The sequence below is a fragment of the Gadus macrocephalus genome, chromosome 6 (genome assembly GCF_031168955.1).
Source record: "Gadus macrocephalus chromosome 6, ASM3116895v1".
Classification (NCBI taxonomy): domain Eukaryota; kingdom Metazoa; phylum Chordata; class Actinopteri; order Gadiformes; family Gadidae; genus Gadus; species Gadus macrocephalus.
Genome location: NC_082387.1, coordinates 11,764,062 through 11,790,589, shown reverse-complemented (window position 1 = coordinate 11,790,589; position 26,528 = coordinate 11,764,062). Strand labels below are relative to the sequence as shown.

At 44.9% G+C, this 26,528-nt stretch overlaps 1 protein-coding gene across 1 annotated transcript in view; it reads left to right on the top strand.

Annotated features, from left to right (window-relative positions):
* The window catches only part of galnt9 (polypeptide N-acetylgalactosaminyltransferase 9), a 64,600-nt gene that overhangs the window by 7,290 nt on the left and 30,782 nt on the right, over positions 1 to 26,528 (top strand). The window contains exons 2-4 of the mRNA XM_060054140.1: positions 3,266 to 3,449; positions 14,299 to 14,465; positions 21,406 to 21,580. Coding sequence (XP_059910123.1) covers positions 3,266 to 3,449; positions 14,299 to 14,465; positions 21,406 to 21,580 — 526 coding nt within the window. The remainder of the gene's footprint in view (positions 1 to 3,265; positions 3,450 to 14,298; positions 14,466 to 21,405; positions 21,581 to 26,528) is intronic.

Sequence of the window (26,528 nt, the reverse complement as noted above, 5' to 3'; positions counted from 1 at the left end):
GAGTCTCATGTTTTACAGCCCTGTGAAGTAGTATCTTATCTCTACACAGTATATCCTTTGGCCTTACACACGTAAAGATACAAAAATAAATGTAATAACAAATACACAAGGAAGGTGGATTCAGCTGTGAAAATCATTCAACCATTTCTTGGTATAAAGCACACTTTCCACCAATATATTTTCTTTGTGATGATTACAAAGTTATATCTGGCAAGTTGGCTCTCCCACACATAAAGCACAAAAGACAGTGTTATTATTTGTTATTATCATGTTCGTATGCTTGCAGTCTTGAAGCTTTCAGGGAAAATCACATCCAAGAACGGCTATCAACAAATCAAATGTGTGGTTCAAATAGATTCTCTTTTCTTTTTAGCCACAACAGCAAAACAGAAGGACAGAAGGAAATATAATTGAATCCAAATGTTTTTCTAAGCAGTAGTTAGGACATACGAAAGGCCTAATCACATCCACACATGTCTAAAGCAATCATTACTACTAGTATGAAGAGATCATTAGTGAGTGTGGTTGTGAAATGCTGATCGCACCCCACATGGTGAAACAGGGGACACTGTATCCCGGTGTTTCTCGGGAGGGGCAACGCTAAATCCCTCCCCCCCCCCCCCCCCCTCCCCATTCTGCCGGAGAGGACAAAAACAATCTAAACCGAGAGAGAAAAAGTAATTACCGAAAAAAAAACTGGCAGGAAGTGAGCCTGCTTGTTCTTAAACTCACAGAAGAACGCAGAGGTCCCTTCCGGGTTCTCATCCAGGGCTCTGGAGAGCATCTGCGTTATTGTATGACTTTGGCTCCACCCGCCAGATGGCTGAACATGGACGCAGCCCCGCCTCCCGTATTCTGAGGAAATGCCACTATGCTGGCAATATGGAGGGTGGGCCGTGCCAAACGGCCTCTCGCGGGGAAACGCCAGTTTACATTCAGCCCCCGTTACAAACCTCTACTAGCACCCAAGGGCTTGAGGCTGTCCAAATATGGCCATTACCCTGCGGTTCTTCCTGTTCTGAGGCTGGGAGCTGAGTCCTCCGTGGGTATTTATGGTTTGGTTTCCTTTAGGGGGTGGTGTGTCGATTTGGGGGGTAATATGGGGAACAGGGGGAGATATATTTATACTTTCTGGTGGAGCGCGTCCAGCAGGGCCATTGATCCGGTGGTGGGCAGCCGTCCTGAGGAACTGCCAGAGATTTCCTCGTTCTTTCATTTGTCAAATGAAAAGAATAAAGTTATCATAAGACTTGCGGCTTAGTCAGATTGGAAAATCAGAGGCAGCCAGAGCGCAATACGAATCCAGTCAACAAAACACCATTGTTAAGGCACACACTTTGATGTCCCCTCAGAACTTATTCTATTCGTCTGTGAAATCCTTTGTATCTCAACGCTATAAGCAGGCAAGCCTCTTCTTTGATCACTTTGATGGAAAATACATCCAGATTCTCTGTCTTTCTCCTTTTCTTTGGAAAGTGTCAAACCACACAAAGGGGGGATTGGACGTTGAGTGGTGCAACTGGTGAATGATTCTAACAAGAGTGTCAGGGGAAATTTAAGATGTTAATTAAATCTAAGGCCAATTACCATCAGGCTTGATAACAAAACATACATCCGGGATGACAGGGGGTGGAAAGTGTGGTGAGCTAGGGGGCTCCACTCCCAGACGCAAATGACTTGGTTCAATACACAATTTCTTCGCCATACCTGGTGGTGTCCTTGAGCAAGATGCCCAACCTCTTCCTGCGCCATAATGGTACATTTGAACCCACTGTATAAAAGTGCCTGCAATGACTCACTAGAAGAAATATGTCCACGATAGGCAATGACAGACTCGAACGTTGCTGGAGTTATAGAAATATGCATGTGGCTTGTTTTTGGGGATGGACTCATTCCATTCTGTTAGAATGGTGTCTGCTGTCCTGCTAATAGGGCCTTTATGGAGCCCTAGTAATTACCTGAACCACTTAAACCCCTGCCAGATTCTTTACTTACACTTAGAGCCACTTAGTGGTCTCATTCAGTTCCTCGCAGGTCCCGGGAGAACCAAAGGGTCAAGTGGAACCAGTGGTTCTGACTTGGACGGGTCTCAAAAAGTGGAAGGACGAATTGGCTGTTCTCATTTAGTCGTTGAACATTGCCAGCGTCTGCACTTTGAGTCATCGCTGACCTACCAACTTTTCAAAGATGCCTCCTGTTGGCTGGTCTCTGACGGCCTTGTCTGTTTCCTTTCATTGGGCATGGTTTATGCAGCAGATTGGTCAAATAGATGAAATGTAAACTGATGAAATGTTTCACATATTCGTTTAAATAACCAAACATTATAAATAAATATAAACGTAGCTATAATTTACATTCAACCATTTAATGTATAATATACGGTCAATAATGATTTTTAACGTTATTGTTCAATCTGCGTTTAAATTAAAAAACTCATATTGGGGAATATTATCAGATGCATTGCTTGTCATTTCTTGGTATATTCACATTTTCAATCATTATCAGTAAGCTGTTCTTCTGCCCTGGCCCCCACATTTCCTCTGTGGGATTAATAAAACACACCTTGGCTCACCTTTATCTCCTCACATCGACTCCCTGCTAAATATATAAAAACACACGGACGTGACGTGCGTGGACGTGTCCCCAGCCCGGTGACATTCATGTCCATGTGGGTCTAGTGCTGCAGGTGACAGACAGTGTAATGATGCCCTCCGGATGAGGTGGGTGTGTGGGGGGTCCACTGGGTGTAGGAGCTGCCAAGCACCGCGCTCCCCACACACCCCACACACGGCCCACGACTGCCAATCAGGTGTCCTCGCCGCAGGGGCTGAGAGCCTTGCACCTGTCCTTCCCTGGCAGGGTGTGGGCGTCCGTCTCCATGGGTCTGGCTCTTTTATTTGGGTTTTTCGTCTCCTCAAATCTATATGTGGATTTGTGCTTGTTGGGGAGCTATTTGTGTGTGTGGGAGGTGTGTGTTTTGGGTGTGAATGTGTGTGTGTGTATGCGTGTTTGTGTGTTTTTTGAATCCTTGCGGAAAGATTCTGAGTGTGTGCCCCAACGTCTGTACAAGGCATGTTGAGCAAGAGGCTACTACCTACCTGCTAATTACATTGCTGATTGCGATAGTCTTTTGCTTGGAACATGAACAGGATAAATATCAGGACGGGCTGCGTGTTCGTGTGATGTGTATTCATGTTTCTGGGTTGCTGTTGATGTTGTTGTTGTTGTTGTTGTTGTTGTTGTTGTTGTTGATGTTGTTTTGCAGGCCTGGCGAAGCCCATGGGCCTGGTTGAGGGTCCGGGGGGCCTGGGACAGGGAGGGGCCGCTGCCACGCTGAGCGAGGGGGACAACCGCGACGGCGACGGCAAGTACGAGGAGTACGGATACAACGCCCAACTCAGCGACCGCATCTCGCTGGACCGGAGCATCCCAGACTACAGGCCCAAAAAGTAAGTCTACCCCATCCCCCACCGGAGGCCCAATCACTAGGTCCACCCCATCCCCCACCGGAGGCCCAATCACTAGGTCCACCCCATCCCCCACCGGAGGCCCAATAACTAGGTCCACCCCATCCCCCACCGGAGGCCCAATCACTAGGTCCACCCCATCCCCCACTGGAGGCCCAATCACTAGGTCCACCCCATCCCCCACTGGAGGCCCAATCACTAGGTCCACCCCATCCCCCACCACAGGCCCAATCACTAGGTCCACCCCATCCCCCACCACAGGCCCAATCACTAGGTCCACCCCATCCCAGAATAAAGGCCCAGTAACTAGCTCCGAGGCGGTGCAATTATATTCTCATATTCTGAATGTGAGAAAGAAAAAACATAAGAAGGAGTTGAATCATCCAATTAACACCCTCTGACAACATGTGTCTGTGCGAAAATGAAGATTATAATAATAATATATATATAATATATATAATACATTTAATTTAGAGGCGCCTTTCAAGACACCCAAGGTCACCAAGTGCATATAAGTGCACTTTTATTTATTTTCTCATTATGATAGAGTCCTTTAGTCTTAACTAAAATACAGGCAAAGCTAAAACGATACAAATGATCACAATCTATAAATAACGTTAATTTTTATCTACATAATTAAGAATGAGGTATTCAGAGAATTAAATGGAGAATATTGTGATCATGGTTTAGGGATTCTTCTCACACCCAGCTCTCCTCCCTGCCATCCTCCCCACTTCAGAGGAATATCTCAAAGTGTCGAGTAGAATATCAGTTTGGGTCCCATCTGTTTTTTAACATCGCCTCAGCTGTTTGAATTTTTTTTTATCAAACACTATGCATGAACTGCCATGATGATTTCTGCCATAATGAATTTGTTACATCTGACTAATTCAGCAGGAAATTAGACTGGATAAGGGCGTCACTGGTTCTGCCCAGGCAGCGGCCCACCGGTGTTGTGGATACCACCCAATGTTGTTAACGCTACCCCATGGTGTCAACCAAATGTAGTCACCGCCACCCCAATTTGTTAGCGCAACCCAATGTTTTCAACACACACCCCTTGTTGTCAACGCCACCCAATGTTGTCAACACCACCCCCCCTTTAAATTACACAATGTTGTCAACACCACCCCCCCTTTAAATTACACAATGTTGTCAACACCACCCCCCCTTTAAATTACACAATGTTGTCAACACCACCCCCCCTTTAAATTACACAATGTTGTCAACACCACCCCCCCTTTAAATTACACAATGTTGTCAACCCCACCCCATGTTATCAATGCAACCCAATGTTTTAAACCCCACCTCATGTTGTCAAGGCAACCCAATGTTGTCAATACCACAGCATGTTGTTAACACAACCCAATGTTGTCAACGGCACCCAAAGTTGTCAACACCATCCATGTTTTCAATGCCAACCCATGTTGTTAGCGGACCCCGTGTTTTCAATGCACCCCAACCTTGTCAACGCCACCCAATGATGTCAATGCTATCAGATGTTTTTAACGCCACCCAATGGTATCAACGCCACCCCATTTAAATGACACAATGTTGTTGAAGCCACTCGTGTTGTAGACGCTACCAGATGTTGTGTTTGTCTGTGTGTGTGTGTGTGTGTGTGTGTGTGTGTGTGTGTGTGTGTGTGTGTGTGTGTGTGTGTGTGTGTGTGTGTGTGTGTGTGTGTGTGTGTGTGTGTGTGTGTGTGTGTAGTCTGCAGTGTGTAGCGTGAGTGGTATGTGTGAATGCGTGCGTGTGTGTGTGTGTGTGTGACGCGTGTGTGAATGTGTCATGCGGTGTGACTGTGTGTGGTGGCTGCATATTCTGTTCTATTCTCATCTACTCTGTGTAAATGTGTAGCATGGTGTGTATGTGTAGTGGGCTGTGCAGTCGGTATGTAGTCTGTAGTGTGTTATGGTGTGAGAAGTGTGTTGGAGTGGTGGTAATCAGGGCTGCCAATGGCACTCATGTCACACGGTGTGAGGGAACAATAGCGACAGGCTGATCCGCCAGGAGGTCTTCAGACAGCAGGAAGCGCTGTTCTGTGGGCTTTTGAGGGGAAGAACAATTCATCCCATCCGAAGTCTTTTGTTCCCCCGCTCCCCCCTTCTCTGGCGGGAGGATCAGGCACCAGGCGGAACGGAGGGAAATCAGGGGAAGGGTAGGGGGATATCGGGGAGTTCGCTAATGAACAACGTCAGCTGAGAGCGCTTTTGGAACAGAGCACTATCAGGACATGAATTTGTTACATTTGACTAATTTAGCAGGAAATTAGACTGGATAAGGGCGTCACTGGTTCTGCCCAGGCAGCGGCCCACCGGTGTTGTGGATACCACCCAATGTTGTTAACGCTACCCCATGGTGTCAACGCAACCAAATGTAGTCAACGCCACCCCGATTTGTTAGCGCAACCCAATGTTTTCAACCCCACCCCATGTTGTCATCGCCGTCCAACGTTGTCAACACCACCCCCTTTGAATTGCACAATGTTGTCAACCCCACCCCATGTTGTCAAGGCAACCCAATGTTGTCAATATCACCCTATGTTGTCAAGGCAACCCAATGTTGTCTATACCACCCCATGTTGTTAACACAACCCAATGTTGTCAACGGCATCCAAAGTTGTCAACACCATCCATGTTTTCAATGCCAACCCATGTTGTTAGCGGACCCCGTGTTTTCAATGCACCCCAACCTTGTCAACGCCACCCAATGATGTCAATGCTATCAGATGTTTTTAACGCCACCCAATGGTATCAACGCCACCCCATTTAAATGACACAATGTTGTTGAAGCCACTCGTGTTGTAGACGCTACCACATGTTGTAAACACCACCCAATATTGTCCACCCAACCCGTGCTGTAAACGCTATCTAATGTTGTCAACCCCAGAGGCGTTGTAAACGCTACCTAATCATGTCAATAACACCTTTGTTATACACGCCACTCAATGTTGTAAACACCACTGTGTTGTCAGCACCAACCGTGTTGTCAACACCATCAGTGTTGTCATGACATTTTTTGCTTGCATTGTTTTCGTGTTGTTTTGCTGTGAGAGGTTGTTTTTGTAACATTCTTTGGATGCAGAAAAAATCGTTCTATATCCAGCACACAAGGGCTCTTTTGTATGCTCTTTGTAGAGCTACATGCTACTCTTGTAAATATTCTCTTGTTCTAATTCATAATCAAGAACTGCAAAGTCAAACAAGGACATCTCTTATCCATACGATAAAAAGACATGAAGATGATCAACATTCAGAAGCTATGTTGAGGCACAATGAAGCTCAATATGCTCGCGAGCCTTGCACTGCCTACCTTTCCACTGCCGCTCAGCGTGTATTCAGCACTGAGGAGGCAGCTCTGAGATCGAGGTGAACATAAAAGCTCTGGGTTTGTCAAGTGGAAGAACTCCTTCGCAGCAAAAATGGATTGCACGAAAATAGCCCTGAATAGGTCGCTAGCCGGGGATTTCTTTCTTCTGCACTGCAGTTGGCAATTGACTAGGCCAGAGCGAGAAAGAGTTAAAAATGTCCCACTTTCTCATCAGCGAGGAGCAAAACAAGGTGTTGCCGCAGTTGAAATTACACTGTACGCCTTTATTTATTCAGGATTTATGAATCTGTTTCCGGACCATGTTCAATCGAACAGGTATTCAGCCAAAGTTTGGTTAGCTTAGGGAAGGCAATGATTTGTGTCATAAAAGATGCATGGCTGGATACTTGTAATGAGTCAATCAGTAATGGTAAATTAATGGAAAAGAATACAAACATACATATACTGTATATATACAAACGTACATACATACACATTATGTACGCATGTATGAATGTATGTTTTTATGTATTCAAATCTAAGAGCACAAGAAGAAAGGACAGAAGTATGTGTGTAACTCTCTGTTTCATTTTGGCTTGTGATCCAGCATGTCTTGATGTCTTTATTATCTATCTTCATAAGGAAGATATCACTCCTCGAACAACCTCAGTTTGGCTCTCGGTCCAGCGGTGGAGATATTGATTCCACAGGACTCATGCTTTGTTAGATTTATTCTCATATCTGCCCTCTGCTGAACCAATTCATAATCATTGCAGTCATTTTGCTCTCCAATAATCCTTTGTGTTTGTCAAAGAGATCGACTTTGGCTCAGACAAAACGTACAATCCCTGGCTACCAGCTTCCCCCTGGTTTGTAAATGAATATCGGAGGTGCGTGCTCAGGCACCTCCTGTGTTGACTCTGAATACAGACGTGTAACAACCATTTGAATGCTTTGTCTACATTGTAAAAAATAGTCCAGCACCTGTTTGAGAACCTCAAACACGACGCACTGCTTATCCTAAACAATACAAATAAAATAGTATACATATATATTTATATATATATGTATACATTAAACCGTCTGGCAGTCCATCACGTTTTAGAGGACACAAAGACAGAGAGAGAGACACAGAGCGAGAGAGAGAGAGAGAGAGAGAGAGAGAGAGAGAGAGAGAGAGAGAGAGAGAGAGAGAGAGAGAGAGTAAGAGAGAGAGAGAGAGAGAGAGAGAGACACACACACACACAGAACGAGAGAGAGAGAGAAAGAGAGAGAGAGAGAGAGAGAGAGAGAGAGAGACTACAAACAAATTTGAAAAGGGACACTCGTAAATCTCACGACTTGATAAAAAATGCAATTTATTGTGTCGAGCTCCCCTTCGCCTTCCCACTCCCCTCCCCCCAACCCCTTCTCTCTCCCCTTCATCCCCCGCGCTCCCGGGGAAGAGGATTCATATTTCATGTGATGAAATCTCAGTGCCACCTTTGTTGCCTGCCTGGTTTATACTACATCAAAATTGTTGTTAAGCCCCAAAACTGTACTGATGTACGGAGGGATGCGCTACTTTCCTGGGGGACCTTTGCTCGCACCGTCTGTTGGTGGGTGGAGGGGATGGGGGGGGACCTGGTGATAAAAGCACTGAGGAAGTCCGGACATAGAATACCACCTCACTTCCTCATTCCCGTAGCCTCCTACAACAGAATAGGATTGCATGGTCTTGGTCGTGTTTATTATTAAGCAAAACCTCTCTCTCTCTCTCTCCCTCTTTTTCTCTCTCTCTCTCTCTCTCTCTCTCTCTCTCTCTCTCTCTCTCTCTCTCTCTCTCTCTCTCTCTCTCTCTCTCTCTCTCTCTCTCTCTCTCTCTCTCTGGCTTCCTGTAAATTGTTGGTTGTGAATCCCTTCTGGATGGCAATTGGAAGAGGTGGGGTTTGGGGGCTGGGAGGGTTGGTGGTGGATGGATGGATGGTGAATTGACACAAGCCAAGCGAGTATCTGTGTGCAAAGAGGAGGACGCTCCCTGATTGGAGCAAGCTAAGGGGAATGTTCACTGTGAAAATAAATACAAGGTGAAAAAAACTGAAAAAAAACAGAGAAAGGTGGGCGGCTTGGAGGGAGCGGGCCGGCGGGCTGCGTGTGCTGAGGGGGAGGGAGAGAGGGCAGCCGTGAGGGAAGTATGTCTTAATCTGGTGCTCTGTTTCTGTCAGAACTGGTTCCAGGTCAAATTATGAGTGCTGGCCATTGCGCCCGCTCCCATTACAAACAGATGAGTCCATCGTTCATCCTGTTATGACCACGCAGAGCACCCTGACCCCGCACGCGCGCACACACACACACGCAGACACGCACACTCACACACACTCACACGCTCACACACACACTGGCCCAACAGCCCGCAGACAGCTTCCAATTTAAGGGTAAGCGACGCCATAAATTGGATCCAACAACTAGGGCAGCAGGACCACAATAACAATTTAGGTTTGTCCGTCGTGAAACCAGAATTACAGAACACTGCGCTCAACCAACCAGACTAGGAAGTGATGGAGGTGCCCTGGCCTGCCTGACTTTCATATGAAATTACTGTAAGATATTACGATAAGATATTGCTGCGGTGATATTCATTAAGCGCAGGCTGGCAGCCAGACAGCTAGCTTAACGCGAGGGAAGCATACATCATCAGGGTTTGTTTTTGTCGAATCTCTGTGACCCTGTGGCGTGGCGACATGAGAGAGAGGCAGTGGCAGGCTTATGTAGAGCCCGCCACCCCAACACCTCACCCCGACTCGCTGCCAGATTTGTCATTTAATTTATAGGGCTGGCAAAGTTAAATGGGAAACATGCTACAAAAGGCCATGAGAAGGAACAAGGGAAAGGGACTGGGGGGGGGGAGGGAGGCTGGAGCCGAGGTACTGGTGTGATAGGGTGGAAGGGCTATCATTCACTAGGCTGGTGCATGGGATTGGATTACAAATGAGCCGGGGTTTGGGACTGGAAGTGTAGGTAGACACTCTGAGCACCCTCCATCATAGGTACACTTCCTTTCTTCCTGTTAAATGTATGCAAGGAGTGAGAAGACGGCTGGTGATTGATGAGTTATTTTTACTGCCTCGAAGGTTTGCTCTCCCGTAAAGTGAAAGATAGATGCATATATACATACATATATATATACACACATATATATATATATATATATATATATATATACATATATATACATGTATGTATATATAGTTTATTCAACTGCTGCGTTGCATAAACACTGACTTACGGATGATGATCTGCCAATAGAAAGGCGTGGTATATTTTGTAAATGGCTACCAATACAGGAACCTGGCTAGCGACAAACTAATGGTGTCTGAGCCAGTTGCGGTATTTGACAAACAAAAGCCTGACAGAAAAGAAAACTAAAAAATTATCTTGTATGGTGTATGTTGGATTCATGCAGTAAAAGCTGAGGGAATATGTATTCCGTTAATGGATCATACCAAAGAGAAACAGTCAGGGCACAAAGACCAAACAATCTCTGTGCAAAACTAGAATATTACTGTTATTGTAGTGACAGTACAGGATTTAAAACTCCAGTGTTTAAATTTGTTCTCTGTTTAATAGGTGAGTAGGGGGCTATCTCCTGTCACTCTGCTATAATTCTTGTCTATGTTTTCATTGGGGTGAGAACTTGCGATTAGAGAACAGCTATAGTGCCAGGCGTGTGTTGTTTCAAGCAAACAAACACACGTACACACAAAACTGACAGACACTGGCACAAGCACATGTACACATTTACCCCGCTTTTATTATGGTTTCAAACATTCAATAGCATAAACTGGAAGACTCTTCCTTTGCAATGGAACAAAGGTAGTTGTAGAGCCCCTGAGAAAATACTAAACTAAATACAAATATTAAACTAAATAATCCAGAAGTCACCATACCAACGCCTTTATTTATTCAAATGTGTGTATGCTTATAACTTCATGACTAAATACATATATAATATTAACAGGCAACTTATGTCCACATTCTTCAACAATAAATAGAGGAAATAGTCATAATGCTTCTCTAAAGTGTTTTTTTTATTGAAAGTTTGTTTAGATGCTGCAAAGTATTTCTCAAGTATTTTGCTTCATAGTTTGCATTGTAAAGTAAGCAAATAAAAAGAGTCATTGTGTGAACCATTGAATTTAATTGTAGCAACATGGAGTTTGGTTATGTTTGTTGAGGGCCACTTCTATGGCAATCAGAGGTACCAAATGTGTTTACAAGTGTGTATAGATCTATTTGTGTTTGTATATGGCCATCTGACACTGGGCTGTGTACAAAATAATGCAGTGTCCACTTATTGTGAAACCTGAATGTAAGCAGCTTTACATCAACACACACAAACACACGCAGACACACACACATACATTGACAAACACATGAGATATACAAGAACACATAAGAACACACACACACACACACACAGTGTAGACACATTGCCACGAGCGCATCGCAGCAGATAAGTACACAGGTCTTGGGCGTGCACGTTGTAGCGCGTGATGTAGCGCTGACATCGTGCCGGGGGCTCCATCTGCCTCTCGGTGGCTGGGGGAGCAGGAGGACAATGACATCACAGTGCACCTGGCTGCCATCGCCCCCCACAAACCCGCTTCAGCTGATGGAGGTCACAGGGAGCGCTAGAAAGATGTGCCGACAGTCGCTCAACGAGTCAGTCTCCAATTCCAGCCTATTGCTAACCCGATGTGACCTCAGACAGCCCTTTGGACGAGCTAAACAGAGAAACGTAGATTGAACACAAACATATATATCATAGCCTAATGTGCATAAGAGTAAATCCTCAAAAGTAATGTCACTGTCAGAAGGATGTCTGTGCTCATGGGCGTGATGTTAAATTAGGTTTGGAGAACACGGCGGACACAATGCTAAACACAGTTCCATAGTACAAACACTTGATGCAGAGCCAAAATACATCAGTGTTAAATAATTCAGGTTGTGAATTACGAGTTCTATTTATCAGCAGTTTGTTAGCGTTTAACACGTTCAAACAGAGGTTGGGGTAATATGTGGGAAGAACATTGGTCTACTGTGTGTTTCATTTTGTTTTGGCCTTGTGGAAGAACGTTTCGTGGTCGAATGGTCATCATGGGGTCGTACTGTTGCCATAGGGATACGCTCCTCTGTGTGGTAGAGAATGGCAGTCACGTTTGAAGGAAACCGCATAAGTCAAATGGAACGCCTGGCAAAGAGGATGGGGATACGGATTGATGGCCGACAACAGCAGTTATCAGTAGAACCGTTCTGATGGGACAGTTTTTCCCTATGTGCACGCATCACTACACTCATGTTAATGACCGTTAGAGAAACAGAGAGAGGGAGAAAGAGGGAGGGAAAGACAGAGGGAGAGTAAATGTATATTAATTTGCATGGCGTGACATGCAATTCATTCTCATTAACTGGGTCATTGAAAACGGCAACAGGCAACCGGAGCCCCGATCGCTGCTCCACTAAAGCAGTTGCCATGGCATCCTGGCTTGACAGGGTGTGAGTGAAAAATAAGACAGAACCAGGCAGATTGAGGTATACAGTGCAGCAGCATCAGCAGGAGAGAGAGACAGAGTGGCCAGGAATTGCTAGGTGTTCTGGGAGAGGACAGACGGGTGTCATTGGGGGGGCAGGTTTCCTCCCCGTTGAGCCGCTGGGCTGCTGGAGGAAAAGACCTCCGTCAATGTCATCCCCAGGCAGTTGACTCCGGCGCCCGCTGGTCGCATCCACCTCCATCAGTTCTCTGAAAGTCACTCCACTTCACAGCAAGCTCAGGGCAGCTAACAACAAATGCTACTTGAGGCTGTATAAGTAGCTAACAACACACGGTGGCAGGTGCTATTCTCTCACTTTACTTACGTGTACGTTTGGCTCAGAGATGCTACCGAACAGCAGATATTCTGAAAGGGGTTCGAAGATGTAGTAAAGTGGCATTCAGAGGCTGTTTTGTTCCTGTTTTGTTCCTGAGGCGTATTTTCAATAATACAACAAATAGTACCTATCAAGTCATCTGATTGGACAAGAGGCATTCCATGTGTGCTATAATATAACAGCAGTGGGACTTTTAACTATGCATGTATCACTCAGCCTTACAGGTGTTAGCCAGTAATTATCCTACATTTAAGACCGTAAGCTTTTCACTCATCGCAATCACACATGCCACCAAAGCGACTTTCAACAGACGCTTATTTCACTGGGCACACATTAAACGTACTCTCCGCAGATAAATGTACATAATGAAAAGTAGCTGGCCTGGTTTATTACTGTTTACTAAATGGCTCTTGTAGAACTGCTGTAATAAAGTAATAGCACACTTGAGTTGATGTCGTTATACATTGACCATCAGCACAGCTGGGATTATCTTTGTTGTGCAGCCTACGGCTTTGTACCTACGACCAAATGACAGCCTTGCTGATATTCTGTCTAACAGCCGCCCCTCTGATATAAAGTAAAATGGGACATTTAGGCAGGGCAAAAAACGTAGGAGTGATGGGATTTGCACATGCAGGGTTTGATCACTCATTGTGGGATAGGACTTACAGCCTACTGCTTACTCTCAAAGTAGATCATGCCCCAAGCGTGCGGTTAGTGGTAGGAACACGAGGCACGAGAAGCCCAGACTTGGGAACACAAGCACACAGAACAAATATCTGTTTTAGAGGACGTTACGTTGCTCCCATATTTCATTCAGCTGTATGTTTGAGATGAGTTGAATTGATAACATGAATGATAATATGGTATGAGATGTAATGAGCTATAACAGGAGTGAGGTACTGTATTTTATGTTTGAAGGTAGGCAGGCCTATGGCGTCTACCTTCTATTTCAGCAGGTTAGTCCCTCGAGTTTAAAACTCTCTCCCAATACGGTTCAGTTCTGCTCCATGGGGCACAGTGTATCCAAGGCTGACAGCCATGGCTTGGCCTTCGAGTAAAGAGAGTGTTCCTTTGATTTGTATTTTATTATTTTGGAGCTGATAGCTTTGAGCAGTAAAATAAATCACGTTGAACGCACGCAATTTGCCCTCTTTTCAATGGTTGGGAGAATGTAGAGAAGTTCATCTTAAACATAATTATTTTGCTTGTTTTTTTAATATGCTTGCAGACAAACACATTTAAAATTACCACACTGATACTGATTGCATATGTGTATGCGTGTGTTTGTGTGTGCTTTGTTTTTTGTTTGTGTGTGTGTGTGTGTGTGTGTGTGTGTGTGTGTGTGTGTGTGTGTGTGTGTGTGTGTGTGTGTGTGTGTGTGTGTGTGTGTGTGTGTGTGTGTGTGTGTGTGTGTGTGTGTGCGTGCGTAAATGTTTCGGCTTGTGTCTGTGTGTATGTGTACGTGTTTTGGTTTGTGTTTGTGTGAGGGTGAATGTGTGGTGACAATTATGTGCAATTAGTTGTGCGCTGGAGAGGCATAATTGCCTGCTATGTAGGACTACATTCTGCATATCAAGTCAGCCAATGACAACAGTTTATCTCTCGACAGGTGCAAGCAGTTGACCTATCCGGAGGACCTGCCTCAGATCTCGGTGGTGTTCATCTTTGTGAACGAGGCGCTGTCCGTCATCCTGCGCTCCGTGCACAGCGTGGTCAACCACACGCCTGCACACCTCCTCAAGGAGATCATCCTGGTGGATGACAACAGCGACAGCGGTACGGCCTTTAATAGCTTCTAATAGCATATATTAAGCCTATACAAGAATCTACAAGCCTGTATTAGCTTATAGCCGATGTTAGCTTCTACTAGCACCTACTAAGAGCCTCTATAAGTTTCTACTACCAGCTAAGAAGAGCCTATATTTGCTTCCACTAGGGTCTACTAAGAGCCTGTATTAGGTCTACTAGCATCTACTAAAAACCTATATTAGCTTATACTAGCATCTACTAGCATTTAATAGCATCTACTAGCCTGTAGCACCTACTAGCAGATAAGGCTACTAGCAGTTATTAGCATTTTCTGGCTACACCCAGCCACACCCACCCACCCACGCACACACACACAGGTGAAACTGCCCTTCTCTATTGCGGTGCTGAGGTAAGCTTGGAAATACACCAACTGAACTCATCTAACTAGTACTGATTCATGGAGTCAATAACCGACTCAATATAATCTAGTTTAATCGTATGGGAATCTCTCAGTGCAATTAAACGATGGATTTGTTCCAGTTCTCCGCATTCACATCCTGCCCACAGAACAGACGGCTTTACCAGACGCTGACCAAAGGGGTTTCGGGCCATATGAAAATACTCAAAGATGTGATTTTGGATATGCACTACCCTTAATCACTCAAAGTAATCAACTTAAAAAACTGGCCAATATATTTGACCCGATCCTACTCCATCTCCACTTTTTTTGCTGTGTAGCCTACCCGTGTTTTTTATCCCTTGATTTCAGTTCTTTATGTATCAATGTCTATCTGTGTGTGTGTGTGTGTGTGTGTGTGTGTGTGTGTGTGTGTGTGTGTGTGTGTGTGTGTGTGTGTGTGTGTGTGTGTGTGTGCGTTTGTGTGTGTGTGTGTGTGTGTGTGTGTGTGTGTGTGTGTGTGTGTGTGTGTGTGTGTGTGTGTGTGTGTGTGTGTGTGTGTGTGTGTGTGTGTGTGATGATGATGTGCGTGTGTATCTGTTAGTGCTCCCGAGTAACATTATGTTCACCCAGAAGAACATAATGTTTTAAACCAGGCAAACACCTCTCCGCGACACTGTCAGAATATCATGAAAATCCCCCATCGTCGGAATATGATAAACACGCTGCCCATCCTGCCAAATAGTGATGCTCAGAGTCCAATTCACACATTAGCCACTCCAGGAATTGATCGTTGCATTGCTTTTGCTATTTTCTCACTGGCTCTTCCAGTGTCGAGCATTAAAAGTGCTTGGTTGTTATAGGATGCTTCTGCCAGGATCCCTCCCCCCCCCCCCCCCCCCCTCCCGTGCCTTTCGAACGATGTACTGGAAGCCAGTACATTCTCGATGTGTTTTTATGGGCCCCGTATAAAATATTACATGACTGGCAGCAGCACATTTATCTAGCCTAATTGCACCATATGCAGCTTTTACAACGTACCCCCAGTGAGCGCGTGCGGGAGGAGATATAGGACCGTGGCGTGGCATAAAGAGCGGCTGCTCATTTTGAACCCATTCAAAGCAAACAGGGAGTGGGTGGAGAGTCTCAGGGGGTCTGTACTTGATTAACTCAACGCAGAGTAGCAGGGTGTGTTAGTGGGAAGCTGAAGCGATTGCTGTGCGTATTAGTCCTTTCATAAAGTCTTAATCAGAGTTTTTTGTTATTGTTTTAAGAACATAAATGTATTCAAGATTAATTTAATTAAAATGTTCAATTCTAATCTTAGCGATGCTAACTCACATTTGTCCTTTGATATTACTACTACTTTCTTCTTAACTATTATTCATTTATATGTTAAAAAAAATGCCGACTTGGTTAAAGGAGTTGACGCAGCAGATTAATGTGTTGATCAGAAAATAATTGGACCTTTACAAAATACTTTCAATTGTATAATTCAAAGCTTAGATGCTTGATTATGACTAAGGATGCCCGACTTTTGGCTTTCACTTATTTATCTTTCTATTTCTTATATTATTTGATAGTATTGAAGCATACTTCGTTTGTCTGTTTCATAAAGCTTAATATTGTTCTATTTAGTACATATTCTTAAAAATATGAATATTCTTATTGTTTGATTCTTCTTTCTCACTAGGTCTAGGCCAGGCTAATACCTAAATTGTAATTCATATTTTTGGGCTAATTGTTTGGTAATAAGTGCGGTCCTTCTGTGCCATTGGCTGTCTACTTAACAAGTAATGAACCATTGTTCCTATGTCAGCCACCCACCTCAATATAATTATCTCCAACCCGAACCTGAACCCAATTCAACATCTTCTTAGCGCTTTAGCAATCCAGTAAATATGCACTCAGCTACTTAAAGAGCTCAGTAATGTGTGAGAGAGAGAGAGCACATGTGTGCATTCATAAGTGTGTGTGTGTGTGTGTGTGTGTGTGTGTGTGTGTGTGTGTGTGTGTGTGTGTGTGTGTGTGTGTGTGTGTGTGTGTGTGTGTGTGTGTGTGTGTGTGTGTGTGTGTGTGTGTGTGTGTGTGAGAGAGCGAGAGTGGGAGACAGAGCGTGTGAGACCTGAGCTTTTGATATCTGTTCAGGCTCTGCAGACACATGCACTAACTCATCAGCGTATAATGTTGCAGGTCCACTTATTATGTCGAGGCAGTGTCTCCCATTCATCAAAGTCAGTCTTTCAGACCAGAATATGGTAAGAGGTAGAAGTAGTAGACTTTAGCAATTAGTATAATGTGTCCTGGAGTCGGGCCAGAAACAGACAATATGCCACTAAGATAAGTTAAAAAGAAGCCTTGATTGGATTAGCTAGGCTGTATTGTCTCTAGTCGATGCACATATCTATGTGAGCGTACGTTTGTGTTTATCTTAGTAGCTTGTTTTTTGTGTGATGGAGTTATAGTAATGAATAGGATGGAGAGGAAGGGAGGTTAGCTAGCCTCGTGGTCAGGGAGTTTCTCTGGTTCTGGGCAAGATGCCTATCCTGTATCTGCCATGGTGTACTGCTTGCAAAGCGTTCTGAACGAAAGCATCCGTGACCAAACAGTAAATAGTAGAACTGCAGAGAAGGTTCTCCAGAGTTACTGTTGAAGAAGTAGCATTGATGGAGATCCAGTGTGTGTGTGTGTGTGTGTGTGTGTGTGTGTGGGGGGGAAGGGGGGACGCTTTGTTCTCCTGCCCTTTACTATCCAAACCGTGGTGTATCACTGTCTCCATGGAGACAGGAGGAGCCTGGCCGATTTCAGCGGAGGATGCCCGTCTCTGTGTTCCAGTCCTGGGCGTTGTGAGCGAGTGGGTGGGTTGGGGGAGGTGTTGGACTAGGTTGCAGCCCGCACTTGGCCCTCCTACACTTGGCGTGGGCCGACAGGGCCCCCAGCCTCCCTTCGCATGGCAGAGGCAAACCAAGGCATAAATAAATAGACCGAAAGAAGAACAAGCAGGAGTCCACACCGACTGATCCTTCCCCCCTTCCCCCCTTCCCCCCAATACACACACACAGTCTTAAAAGGCTGCCATTTAAAGCCAATGAACAAAGGAGTAAATATCGGCCCACCCCCACCCCCTTCTTGGCCTTTGCCCAACCGTGTAGTGATGCTGTCACTTACCTTTTGCCACAGGTGAAGTGACATTAACGTGCAGACGTGGGAGCTGCTTTCATTGGCTCCCGATGAGTCTCGGGGTTGGTGAACATGCATGGCTGACTGTGTGACCTTCTAACGCGGGCCAGGCCTGTCCCTGCTCATCTCCACCGTGGATCTGGGAGACCAACAATGCCAGAGCCAGACTGTCTGCAAGCATAATGAGTCAGACGCAACGAAAGGCTGTTTAGCCTCGTCTGCACGACACCTATCTTTAGATGGGACTCCTGGTGACAGCTAATGCCGTTGATGAGGTTTATTCACATTATTAATACCATCTGACAGCCTCGAAGATGTGTGAGCGTTTGGTTTCCAAGACAGAAGACTTAGCCTTCCATCTTGGAAAGATTGGGTGTATTTTATTTGATTGACTACGCTAGACGTGCAATTTACTCAGTTATATTACTTCAGAGTTTGCGCTTACATATTTCAGAGCTCACAACCCTACCCCCCCCCTGTCAATCTATCAGATTGTATGAATAACATAACATAAGAACAGATCAAAGTTCCTTTGATGCTGGTACAGAATCACATAATGAATCACATTTCTGTTATTGTATCATGGCAATATCATGGCTTTAACTGGCTTTAACTGGACAGTCAATGCTTACGGTGGGAAAAAAGCTAAACTATAACAGCTATAGCTACTATATAGTTTAGATGCTGTTCAGCTGTTAGCAATGTCTAAATGGTAAAGATTCAGAGTAGAGAAATCACACATGACCAAGGCTAACTTTCAAACACGTGATGTTGTTTAGTTGTAGAGAATCTATACGTTTTCCTTCCAAATAGGGCAAAGCAGGATAACACTCATTGTGACGTGACATCTTGCCATGGCAGAGATTACCTCTTCAAAGCGAAGTGGGAAATCTCCTTTCAGAGCGTGGTTTTGCCCACATGGTTCCCGCGATGGCAGGCTCACGAGTCGGCCTGTTTGATGTGATATCGTTGCTAGTGTGCAGAACGTCATACGGGTGATGTGCTCAGAGTTATTTCACAAGTATTTCTCATCATTGCAGAGACTAGTTATCAAAGTAACTTCAATCTGATTTGAGACACGCAACGATCGCTATCCGTTATCACACAACTACACAGAGATTCATTCCATGTGTACTATGTTGCTTTTTTGCACCATGCCCTCTTGGTTCTGAGACATCTTTGTTGTGGCGTATTCAGAAGCAGTGTGGGGCATTGTATAAATAGGGAGAAAATCAATGAGCAAATATCAGAGGTTGCAGAAACTGACACACAATAAGGGACATTGCGTTCATCTCTTGTTGATCTAAAATAAACCATAGCTGTAATTCATGGAGCGCAGCCAGGTACGGCAGATGTAATGTATAGGTTCTTTACACGTGTGGATGTGATGGATGTGGCTTTAGGCATCTGTGTCTCAGTGGCATTCCATCACACCTACGAGACAGATGATGCAATACTTTGCCATAATATTGTAACTGCGTGTCCCTCGCTATATTTGTGAGACCAAGTCACACATAAACGTTTTATTTGCAGCTAGGCTTTATATATATATAGCTTAGCTGCAAAGAGTGTGTGTTATTATTTTTTGTCATAGTAATAGTAGAAGCAAGAGTAGCAATAGTAAAAGTATTCAAATTATTATTATTATCATTATTATTATATATTTGTTATATAATTGCATTATCATTATTATCATCATAATAATAATAATGCATTGAAATATCTTTATTTAACAAGCATGCATTTCGGTGCATATTCAGTGAATTCAAATCCTACATAACTCTCGTAGCACCCTCCCAGCAGCGTTGCATCCTAAACGATAGCGTCCCAAAGCTTCTTAAAGCCTCTGAAACTGGCACAGCTCTTTGTGCAGCCTGCGTTCCACTTGATTACTCCCTTCCTGATGGAGGCGTATTTGTTTTGCCCCACGTTACACAGACTCTGCGCTCCAAACATATTTCTGGGTCGATAACTCCCTGTAATGAAAAAGAGTCCGGCTTGCTATTTGCGTATTTAAAGGACCATAACTTCTCTCCTTTTCAACCAAGGTCAGTTAATAAATAAGGCAGTTAATATCTGACGGACCTCATCAGATTGAAACACTTTCTATACTCCACAGGTGTGAATCTCCCCTGGAGGTTAATGCATCATTTGGCTATGTGCACAATCAGCACCCTACTGCCACTCTACAGGAATTGCACAAAGAAGCCAGCTCTGTACAGAAAAGCCTACAGGCCCTGAGGGGAAGAGAGGGAGATAAAGAGTAATAGAGAGAGACAGAAAGTAATAGAGAGCATAAGGGGAGGGGGCGAGGGAGATAGACAATGGCCAATCTTTCACCACTCACTGGCCGGCCTGAATTCTGTGTCAAACATTCTCAGGGTAGATGGCTTCTCGGGTCACTGCTTCCATATTCACAATCTTCCCTCTAAGAGGGACCGCCACCACAGCTCTATCAGGTAAGGCCTTTCAGACAGAAAGATAATAGCACTGACAGTCCTCTCTGGTGACAGTGTCCTCTGGTGGCGCCATGGCAGGGATAAGACAGCACCATATACCCCCACCGTCACTTCCCCCAGCTCCAGACCGCGATCAATGTCGTGAGAGAGACTCCACCAGGATCCAGAGCTCCGGTGCAGCACGGATAAATAGCACCCCACCACGCACCACCAAGTCCTGATGCAGATCCCCGACAGACCAGGGGGATCACCCAGGCAGTAACCTTGAAGGGGGGGGGGGGGGGGAAGCCTGAACAGACTTCTCCCATCGCCACCACCAACAAAATTGAGACAGCAATTTTTACTTGCCGGTAGGGTGGAGGTGACAGCCGCTCGCGTCTCTAAAAGCCCACTAGTAGAGTGCTCACAACCCCCTCTGAAAGGAAGTCATCCGCACTGAAGTGCACTACCTCAGAGTTATAGAGCAACCTGGAGGAATTGTGCATTTGTCCTTGACTCCCCCCTCCTTGTCTAAAAGTGTTCCCTTTACTCCATGCTGATCCCTGCTTTCCATTTGGGGCGGGATGGAAGGTAGGATGCAAGGCTGGGGTTGATATTATAGCGGCTAGATAGTGGCTAGAGTGTTGTGGCTCACAGCCAAGAGGTACTGCTTTCAATCCCCAATGTCTGCAATCTACCTGTAGGCATCCTTGAGAAAGATTTCTAACCTCTTTCTGCTCTTCATGACTTATTCGGAAACCACTTTGAGTCACTTTGGATTAAAGTGTCAAAAAGTGTAAAATAACAAAATCGTAAATAGTTTCCTTGCTTTTCCTTAATTTGTAAGGTAGGAGGTTGGGGGTTATCTCTATGAATCAAAAAACCGCCTGCCACCATGAAGTGAAGCATTCGGATCTATTCTAAACATTTTTCTCTTTATTTCATCTCACAGTGGAGCTCAAGTTCAACCTTGACCAGTATGTGAACAAGCGCTACCCGGGCCTGGTGAAGATTGTCCGGAACAGCAAGAGAGAGGGTCTGATCCGAGCCCGGATCCACGGGTGGAACGCCGCCACTGGTGCCATCGTCGGTTTCTTCGATGCCCACGTCGAGTTCAATACTGGCTGGTAAGCAGACGAAAAGGTCACATTTAGAAAACAAATGACTGGCCTTGCTTTTATCCTTGGTAGTTCAGTCTCCCCCCTTTTCTCTTCATGTTCAATGTGCTGCTCTGTCATCTCACATTATTAGCAATGAAATATGTAGTTTAGGTTTCCCTAGGAGCGCTTTGACACAGCGCCAGGATAGGGTGGCGAACTCAAGCCGTGCCAGTTCTAACTGAGACAGCAGTTTTAAGGCGAGTGACCCTTATAAAGATATAAAGGTTTGTCCTTAATAAGCTTTCCCTCACATATCTCCCTCTCTAAACCGTGGGTAATGGCCCTTGGCGAGTGCCAAACGAGACCACGTCTGTGTTACAGTGACACTACAGTACAGTGTCAGGCAATACGTACTGGCGGCAACACAAAAAAAGCCCAGCCAAAAGCCATTATAAGTGAGGATGATGGTAATTAAAGCAGAACAGGAATCCAAATGTGTGGGTTTTTGTGTTTTTTCCATGTGTGGTGTTTTTGCTGCCAGGTGCTAGGCTTATGAAACGACCGCTGGGGCTCTCAGTCCAATGTGTGGCTGCCACTTAGAGTTGCCCACCAAACAAGTCACTCAGGCACATGTAATTGGCACCTAATTCAGAGCTGTCATCCTGTCAAGGGTTTCAAGATGGAGTGCAGCTTATTTTGTTCCCAGGTTGGCCTAAATGGGAGATATGGAGGAGGAGGGAGGTGGAGAGGGGGACTGTTTGGGTTATAAAATGCCTGCACCATCCGTGGCCGAGATTCCACCAGTTCCCCACAGACAGATGATGGGAGTTGGTTTCGCCGCAGGTTTAAACCTGAGAGCGTAAAACAAATATGACGCGATTAATGTTTTCAATTATTTAAGGGTGGCAAATGATGCCCTGATGTGTTCAGCTCATTTTGTCGTCCAGTGCATACGATGTGGAGGCTGTGTATACCTCTTTGCCAAGGGGGCAGCCTTTCAATCCCCTGTTAAACCACAGCTGGGGATTGGATTGGCTCAGCAGAAAGGGCTGTCGGGCCGTGCTGTTCTAGCCAAGGCAGCACTGAGGGAGTAGGTGGATGGCCGGTGCTAAGTGGTGTCCTCACTTGTTTCCCCCCCATCTGTTACCGTGCTGGAACGGATGTGGCTTTCTCCCCCACCCTCGGTGTCTACCAAACACACCGCTCCCTGCCCGGCCGGCGCTCTGCACAACACTCAACAGCCGCAACAACAAACCCCTCTGAACGGAGGCCCTCTCTGAAGTCAATTTTTAAATGTTAGTCCAAAGCTTACGTCAAATAAATATTTTTTTATTGTTCTGTTTTTGAGAAGAACACAAAGTACGAATGGATATTAAGTGTATTGCTGGAATTTAAATCCTGTAGACCTCTCCCTGGGGGATGGAACATCAAACCAAATAGCTCCTTGGTTGCGAGTCAAAACACTCCGAGCCACAACACTAAACACCCCCCCCCCCCCCCCCCTCCCGCGATCATCCACCAATGAGCGGCGGTGACATCGTCTCCACCCCGCTCTGAGGGCTGTCACCTCCGCCAACCCCACCACCACCACCACCATCACCACGACACACTCCGACAGCCAGGCTGCTCGCTTCTGATCACAGCGAGCCATGCTGTCTGTGAGGTGTGTGTGTGTGTGTGTGTGTGTGGAGTCACTGTGCGCGCTGATGTGTTAACAGGTGCGGGGAAAAATAAGACAAGAGGAGCGGAAGCCCTGTGATTCGTGACAGGAAGACGCCGGAGAAAGGGATTTGGTGAATGAGATGATAGGCGCGTTCAAACCAGCATCTGTCCTCTTCTCTGTCCTTTCAAATGTCTCTCTTCAAAAGGAACATGTGTTTACTACCGTGTGTGTGTGTGCCTGTGTGTGTATGTGGTTGCAGTCTGTTGAAGTCTATAGCTCTGCCATCACTGTTTGTTGGGGGGAGTTGCTCAGTTGGTTGCATCATTTGGTGGTTTTTCATCGCTTCAAAATGTTCCCCTGCAACCTGTTTATATATATATTTTGGATTAAATATATTCACATCTAGAGCTCTGCTCTTAATCCAGGCATGAGTAACTGCATGTTGGAGAAAACTCTCCAGTAAAGAAATACAAGGGGAACTTGAAAGAGTTTTCATTTTAAGAAAATGTCCCCTCCTTGCTTCCTAATCATTTTCCCATCAGACTTTATTGTGAGTCATTGTGTTCCTCTTCTCTAGAATGGTTCAGAATCTCTTTAAATATATATTCACTCTAGGAAATCCCTCTCTTCATTACTATGAGTGCTCTCCCATCGGTGAGGACAGGATTAGCAAACTACAGTCACACACTGGTCAAAGTAAGACGGATGCCCCCACTCGATCCTGTCCCCCGTCCTCACCTGGACGACCTTGTACCCACTCCTGGTGCACGCAGCTGGAGCCCAAGTTGTCAGCACTCATTTATAAGCGGATGATTCATTCCAATAACGCCTCACCCCTGGGGTGTGGCTTAGTGGGGCGAGCCCTCGGTCAGAGCTGCTGTTAGCACAGAGCTGCGTAGCGATGCATTTTGACAGGTGTTTCAGACTAGCCTAATGAGGAAGAGGAGCTAACTAAGTCTTATACGTGTCAACGCATTGATTGGCCTGAAACAAAGATACGGGATTAGTGGCCAGCGCTAATTACTAATATTGGGTTGGCTGACAGTGTGTTTATTATTATTATTATAATTAAAGTCTTTAATCCATCTGGGTTTGAGAGAGAGAGAGAGAGAGAGAGAGAGAGAGAGAGAGAGAGAGAGAGAGCGAGCGCCTCTACATCCTTAGTATAGTGAGGTAGTTGAGAGCACACAGCAGCCGGAGCTAGTCTGTAGCGCATCCGTCTTCTAAGCAGGATTAATCGTGGTGAAGTGGGAGTGAGTGGTGAGGACGATGCCGGTGGAAGCACAGCACTGCAGAGGAGAAGTCTGAAATAAATTGATATTTATGCGATTTTTCCTATTTGTATGTTGGCCTGGTCTGAACATCCTGCATTGTTGCCATCTGGAGTTATTCAAGATGATTTGGACAAATAGGCTGAGTCGTAATTGTTTTTATTTCAGATCGATCCTACGTCCTCTGAGCCTTTGGTGCTTTCAGAGTCTTATTTTAGGACTCATAATATCTAACGTCTTAGCAGGCGAGGAGAAGTTTTTGTCCCACTCAGTTCTGTAAAGGGTCAAATAAGGGAAGGGTTTACTTGGTTTATAAATAATATTTACACATGAAAGGGGCTCAAATAAACATATTTCATGAACATAGTTTCAAGAATTAAAATCCAGTGTACAGGAGATTGCATTAAAACCTCTTTCCTGCAGCAGTTTTCATTATAAGCAAATAAGCAAAGCCACTTTCAGCTAGTGACACATTATTCCACTGTTATTTATCAATACTTTGAAGTAAACCTGTCTTTTCATTTTGTTTTCACATGTTAAAACAAGTGCCAGCCCAAAGAACACTCATCTTTCCAACTTTTTGCTCTCAATTTGTAATTTGCACTCAATCTTTACTTATGTTTTGCATTTTAATTTCGGCTTCAGTTACTTACTTGTCAATCGATTTCAACAAAAATGAAAAACAGAGAGCAAACAAAATCAGTTTGTTTTGGACATAAGCCTTTGAGTAACTATGGGTCCTTCCCATAGTGTCTTGATATTGAAGCATGATTCTGTAATGTATGCTGAACATCCTCGCTGTTCTACTGACAACAATGCACAGCTCGGAGCTCTTCTAGTAAATCCATCCTGGAGCATTTGTTTTGCATTTAACGCTGCTCTTTTTCATCTCACCGTCAACACGTTCTCATCACTGTCTCTATACACAATGATGTCGCTTTTTATTAGCTTTGATATCTGTTTATAGAGATTAGCTGGCATGTAGTCTGTACCTGATACACCGACCGAAAATACTGATGACTGTGTTTTCTGCGGAAGAGAAAGTCTTGGCCCGGATAGTTGTTATCCATTATCCGGCTACACCGGAACCCCGGAAATAGTGCCAGTTGTCCCAAGAGGTGAAGACGATAGCCGGTCATCAGACGATAGCCGGTCATCAGATGATAGCCGATGGTTTCTGATATTGCTTGTGCATTGGTTAAGAATGAGCTAGTGATGACATACCATTAAAAAAACACAAATTAAAATTACATTTAAATACAAAAAAAGACCAATAAAGGTTATAATGGATTGTTTCCATGTCATATGTTTTTTACTGTTCATTGGCCTTGCTCTTGGCAGCTGGTAGTGGCCCACTGTGTGCATTTATGTTTAAGACCATGTGTTGTTGTGAACTATCTATAGATGATTAAGCTTCCAGGCCTGGCAACCTTCCAAAAAACACGAAAAGCGACTTCTTATGCTGCCTTGATGCTCATCTATTACACCAACTACATCCAGAGGAAACCATATGAAGACATATGCAATCAAATCTAGCCATCCATCATAAGAACCATTTCAAGACTAATGCCAGTGTATCACAGATATGTCTTCAAAAGTGGTGCGAGACTCTGCAGGGATTTCATTTTCCAAGTGAAATACCTGAAATCCTCCAGCATGGTCCTGTATTCATAAAACAGGCTATATGCAGGAATGAATATTTCTCCTTGCCATAAATATGCCTTAAGCATTCAACCGAGCACTGGTTGGTCTCAAAGCCTTTAATGTGCTTCCACATCGCCGGAGGCAGTGAATGCTCAGATGCCTCGCAAAGACGCTTGCACATGCACTCCAGCATGCGCGCACATGTGCACACATCCATTATTGTGGCGCACAGATGGCGTAACCCCTTTGCATGAATACAGCGACACGTATAATATCATTGAAACAATTTGTCTGCTGAATTAAGGCTACAGTGCGCTGTCCACGGCCGACAGATCAAATATTCCGCAGTCATAAAAAGAGCTTTAGATATGTGTTATTCTCAGCGTGCCATCACCAC